The 5,384-nt window shown below is 45.5% G+C and overlaps 1 protein-coding gene across 2 annotated transcripts; it reads right to left on the reverse strand.

The window, feature by feature from the left end:
• Positions 1–3,022: 3,022 nt before the first annotated feature.
• Positions 3,023–5,384, reverse strand: MTLN (mitoregulin). 2 transcript variants are annotated; one of them, XM_081068741.1, is made up of 2 exons: positions 5,039–5,384; positions 3,023–4,473 (listed from the first exon to the last, which is right to left on the reverse strand). In XM_081068741.1, exon 1 carries the CDS (start codon positions 5,333–5,335, stop codon positions 5,165–5,167), a length of 171 nt encoding a protein of 56 aa, XP_080924867.1. In that variant the 5' UTR covers positions 5,336–5,384; the 3' UTR covers positions 3,023–4,473; positions 5,039–5,164. The 2 variants fall into 2 exon arrangements, with proteins under 2 accessions (XP_080924867.1, XP_080924868.1); XM_081068742.1 differs by having other exon boundaries at positions 3,029–4,473; positions 5,088–5,384.

A 5,384-nucleotide genomic window follows, 5' to 3' on the forward strand; every position in this document is an offset into this window, starting at 1 on the left:
AAAAAAGCCATAGGAGGGCTGAATGTATAAGAAAAAAGACCCTTACATGTGCTGCCTACAAGAGATTAATTTCAGATTGAAAGACATACACAGATGGAAAGTAAAGGGATGGAAAAAAATATTTCATGAAAATGGAAATGAAAAAAAGCTGGTGTAGCAATAATTATACCAGACAAAATAGACTGTAAAACGAAGTATAGCAAGAGACAAAGAAGGACCCAGCAATGCCACTTCAAGGTTTTATCCAAAGAAACCCAAACGCTACCTCCCGGGAATGTGCGCATCCACATGTTCATTGCAGCAGTGTTTACATTGGCCAAGGTGTGGACGCAGCCCAGGTGTCTCTTGATGGAGGAATGGATAAAGAAGAGGTGGAATATTGCTTAGTCACGGAAGGGGATGGGTTGTTGCCATCTGCAGCAGTATGGGGGGTATTGTGCCTAGTGGAGTATGTCAGACAGACAAAGACAGATGCAATGTGATATCACTTATATGTGGAATCTAAAGAATAAAATAAACAAACAAAGCAGAAACAAACTCATAGATACAGAAAATATTTTGATGGTTGCTAGATGGGCGAGGGGTTGAGGGTAAATGAAAAAGGGGAAGAGATTAAGAAGTACAGGTTGCACAGTAGTCATGGTGATGGTTATAGCATAAGGAATATAGGCAATAATATTGTAATAACTATGTATGGTGTCAGATGGGTAGTAGACTAGTCAGGGGGAATCACTTCTTAAAATATATAAATGTCTAACCACTATGCTGTATACCTGAAATTAATATAAAATAATATCAAATGTCGAAATAAATGTAAACAAAACGAATTGGGTTGTGAAATAAAACAGTGACGATGGGAAAAGAAAGTTTCCCAGCATCTTCTCTACTTTTGCTATTTTGTATCTGTCTGTTATTTACAAAATTCACATTCCTGGCGACTGTCAGTCATCACAGGCATGACCCTGATGGGCTCCTGTCCCCTGGGCACCAGGCTGGAGATCTGGTCCGTGTTTCGCTTCAGGTGTCCTCTGCGGGGACAAGGAGGAATTTGCTCACACTATCTCAGAGCGCTCCCCAGACATTCCGGGCATCACAGGCTCCTGAGCCAGTTCTTTTCCAGGCTGAGTAGTCCTTGTCATAGTTTGCTTTGTTTCATCTTTGTTTTAATAACAATTTTTGTAGTTTCTTAAATTTTTCCTGGTTCTCTCAATGTCCAACTAAGTTCAAAATTAGGTACAGAAGCATATTAAGCAGCTAGTCAAAGCTCAGCTTAAATCAATGCCTCATTGAGTTTTATTTCTACCAGACGAGTATTTTGTTTTGTTGCACCACCACTATAATTCCAATAGTCACTTAAGAAATATTTATCCATCAAATCTTTGGTGCTTTTCAAACAAGAGTCCAAAACTAGATAAAGTATGAGCATTTGGTAAATGTCTCGTCTACCAATGATTACAAAATGATCTTATTTAGTGGAAACAACACTTGGTAATGAATCACATGAAAACTAAAAAGTAAAATTAACAAAGTAAAACAAGAATTTCAGAAAATAAATTAACAACTCATTAATTACTACCTACTTTCTTATTTTTAAAAGCAATATGTATTTGGTGTTCAAAAGTATGAAAATATCAAACAGCATGAAGAGAAACAAGAATCATCAGTCAACATGCTACCAGTTACCAACCTAGCATGTTTCCCTCTCTTTTTTACATATATAAAAAAAGTTATTGAAATACTATTTAATTTTATATTTTTCTAAACTGACATTTTATCCCAAATATTTTCCCTAACATTAAAATCTCTTTAACAAAATTTTAATCAGTCTTCTATCCCATCATACGTGTGCATTCCCGTTACTGATCATGTAAGTCGTATCCAGTCTTTTCTAATATAGTACTGGGATGAACAGTATTTATAAATATCTGTCCAAATTTATTAGGAATAATTATTTTTATTATGAATTGTTGGAAATGTAATCACCCAGCCTAGGAGCATGAATATTTACTACAAACTGTTTTCCAAAAATGCTACACATTATACCCTGGAGAGTGTGTGTGGGGGTGCCTGTTTTATCACCCTCCCCAGGACTGAGTACTGTAATTTTAAAATGTCTGTGATATCTTATTCCTTCGCAATTACGTGAGGTTAACTTTTCTCATGTATGAGTTACTTGTATTTCTTCTTTCGTTCAAATCTTACACATTAGACTCTTCTTTCGCTATTCCTATTTCGTTCCTGTTCACATGAAGCAAGGACAGCTTCCCTTGGAGGAAGGCTGGAGGAAAAGGGGGCTACAGAGTGGCGTTGGGCGCAGAGGTGGGTGGAAAGTTAGCGTTAAACGTTTAGGTTTGGAGGTGAGGTGGGGTAAGGGATGTGTTCGGGTGGAGACTGAGATGTTAGGGGTCGGCGCCCAGTCGAAGGTCACGATTACCGGATGTTTGGTCCCCGGAGTCGGGTTGGGAGGATGCTGGGCTGGGAGCGTTATTGTCGGGAAGGCCAGTGGGTCGGGGCGAGCTCGTAGGATTCGGGCGCCCGGCTCGGCCCGCCAGCGCCCGGGCACCCGCACGGTCCAGGCCCCGAGGGACAGCCGCACGGTACCTGCTGCTTCAGCTCCCTGCAGAGGCGCTGCGGGAAGCGCTGGGAGCCGAGGGGCCACTGCGCCAGCACCTCCACGTCTCCGCGCCCCGCCCCGTTATGACGTCACCAGGTGACGCCCTCAGCTCGAGGCCAGGTGGGCGGCTGGTGAGTGCCGGGCTGGGCGTGTGCACCTGGCCCGGAGGAGAGGGGGGGGCACTCCCTGCCCAGGTACTCCTCTCTTTCTGGGCAAAACAAAGCACTGAGGTGAACACTTCCACAGCACGGCTGGGGAACCCGCGGGGCCCGGAATTGCATATCCCACGGTACTGTATATCGCAGGGTGCGGCATTACTGCCACACACCTGCTGGGGCATTCGGTGTTCCGGCATTGTATTGGGTGCCAGCTTGTTAAACTGACCTTAACATGCCACTTAAGCATCTTAAACTTTAAAAAAAAAATTTTTTTATTGGGGAACAGTGTGTTTTTCCAGGACCCATCAGCTCCAAGCCAAGTCGCTGTCTTTCACTTTAGTTGTGGAGGGCGCAGCTCACTCTAACCAACTGAGCCAACCGCCCACCCCCCACCCCACCCCACTTCTTAAAGTAACTGCAAGGGTAGCTTGCCAATATGGCCTTCATGAGGTACACGAGTCTGTTGCATACTCTCATTTCAAAAGGCAGTTTTTAGTTCTTTGCCACTTGGGGTGTTGAAGTTTCATTCCATTCGTTTTGTACATTGTCCATCCTGAGTTTCGTGAAGATGGAGATTCTGTGTGTTCTACAGTAAGCCTGTGAGCAACTAATTATGGTCCCATTTTACACCTCCTCTCAGGGACATTGTAATAACGTTTCTCCAAGTGGGACTGAATTCTATAAATCTAATTCCCAGAGTGTTTCCACTACACTAAAAAAGAAAGATGATGACCTGAGCTCTTTTCAAATGATGAAGCACGCTAATATAAATCAATGTTCTTCAGTACCACAGGCCCAACTGCCATGCTGTGTACTTTCATCTTCAATGTAAAAAAATGTAACAGACAAGCGTCCACCTCCCTGAATCTGCACACCGAACACCCCCCCAGGTGACTACCCACATTAGGATACAGGACACTACCAGCACTCTGGCAGTCTCCCCCTGCTTCTAGACCCTATTCATCTCCACGTCCCACGCCAAAAGTAACAAAGCATTCAGGGAAAAATAAAAAGCTTTCCGTGGAAACAGCTTTTCTGAATTGTCTTATGTTAACATGGTGCTATTAAATATGCTAAGACACAAAATTAATCTTTACAGGGATGAACAAGGGCAGTGTTCTAATCAGAGGAGGATGGAAAAGTTACCATTAAAAGTTCAGGAACTCAAAAATCACCAGGGAGTTGCTCACTCACTCTTGATTTCCAGATTCAGTTGGGATTTGTCACTAAGCTCTATTCAAGAGGGTTTCTCCTTCACATGTGTACTCCACAGTGACAGCAATGAAATTTTTGCCAATAAAACCTTCCACTGTGCTGGGAATATGCTGTCACTCTCAGCAGTGCAAAGGTCTTATACACATCATCCTTGCCTTTCTGAACAGGTCCAGCAAAACAACTGACCAACATAACTCATAATGGTCCCCAGACCAATCCTGCTTTGCAGTCACCAAGGAACTAGCATAGATTCCTTAAGAAATAAGGTATCTGCTCAAAAACACAAATAAATTAGTTTTAAGGCTCCAGACCTCTTGATGCAGTAAACTGCATGGCAGGAGTTTCCCAACCTCCTCATTAACAATTTTGCTTTTAATAAAAAAGGTCCAAAAAGATTTAAAATATTTTTAATTTAAAAATAAAACTGATTCAGAAAGTGCTAGGAGAAATGATTTCTGTCCATGCTCTACATCCATCTTCGACAAGCTGTTGGCAACAGAAGAGGGAAAACATTACAAATACATAGTCATTAACTTCAAATTATCCTATTGTAGAGTTACACCATGAACTAGAAGGTAAGAGATCTGAGATCCTGAAAATCTGCACAGCTCTGAGGAAAAAGCCAAGACTAGACGCACGGCTCGACTTCTAGGCCACTGCTCTCGCCACTTTACCAGGGGCCAATAACCTAACAATTCAGAGCGGAGATTACGACACAGGAATGTAAAGATGTCCTGCGGGGCTGCAAGGAGATTACTGAAAACAATGACGGGGGAAGTGGCGGCAGGCACACTTCCACAGTCGGTTCCTTCCACCATTTACGTTCTGAAGTCGAATGCTGTCAACCTGCGACAGTGCACGTGGGGGGACATCGCCCGTACACACGCGCAGTGACCTGAGCGACGACAGCAAAGCGCAGGCCGCTGGCAAGACAAAACCTCCTCTGGTGTCTGCGGGCGCCGGCCACCTCTGGGGCTGTCCGCGGCCCAGCCTCCGCACATCCGCCCCACTCCAAAGTCACCCCTAGTGCCACCGCTCTAGTGCTGCTCACCGCCGCTCCGGGAGGAGGCCGGCCCCGCAGGCGGGAGTGTGAGGCAAACCTGGCTCAGGCAGGAGCGCCCGCGCGGGCGAGACGAGGTGGCAGCGCGGGGGTCGGCGAGGGCCAGCGGCACCGGGTTCAGGACAGGTCCAGCTTTTTCTGCATCACCGCCAGCTTGTCCTGCAGTCTCCGCTTCCTCCAGTCCAGGTAGCGCCTCCGCAGCCGGTTCGCCTGCCAACCCACGAGCACTCCGGAGACGAAGGCCAACAGCACGGACAGCTGCAGCTTCCGCTCGGACACGTCCGCCATTGCTGCCAGAGGGCGTGCAGGACCGGGCAGCGCGGGCGCGGGCACAGCG

Source organism: Rhinolophus hipposideros (genome assembly GCF_964194185.1).
Source record: "Rhinolophus hipposideros genome assembly, chromosome: 12".
Taxonomy (NCBI): Eukaryota; Metazoa; Chordata; class Mammalia; order Chiroptera; family Rhinolophidae; genus Rhinolophus; species Rhinolophus hipposideros.

Coding starts and splice junctions, on each gene's coding strand:
- MTLN (XM_081068741.1), bottom strand. CDS start 5,335: ATGGCGGACGTGTCCGAGCGGAAGCTGCAGCTGTCCGTGCTGTTGGCC.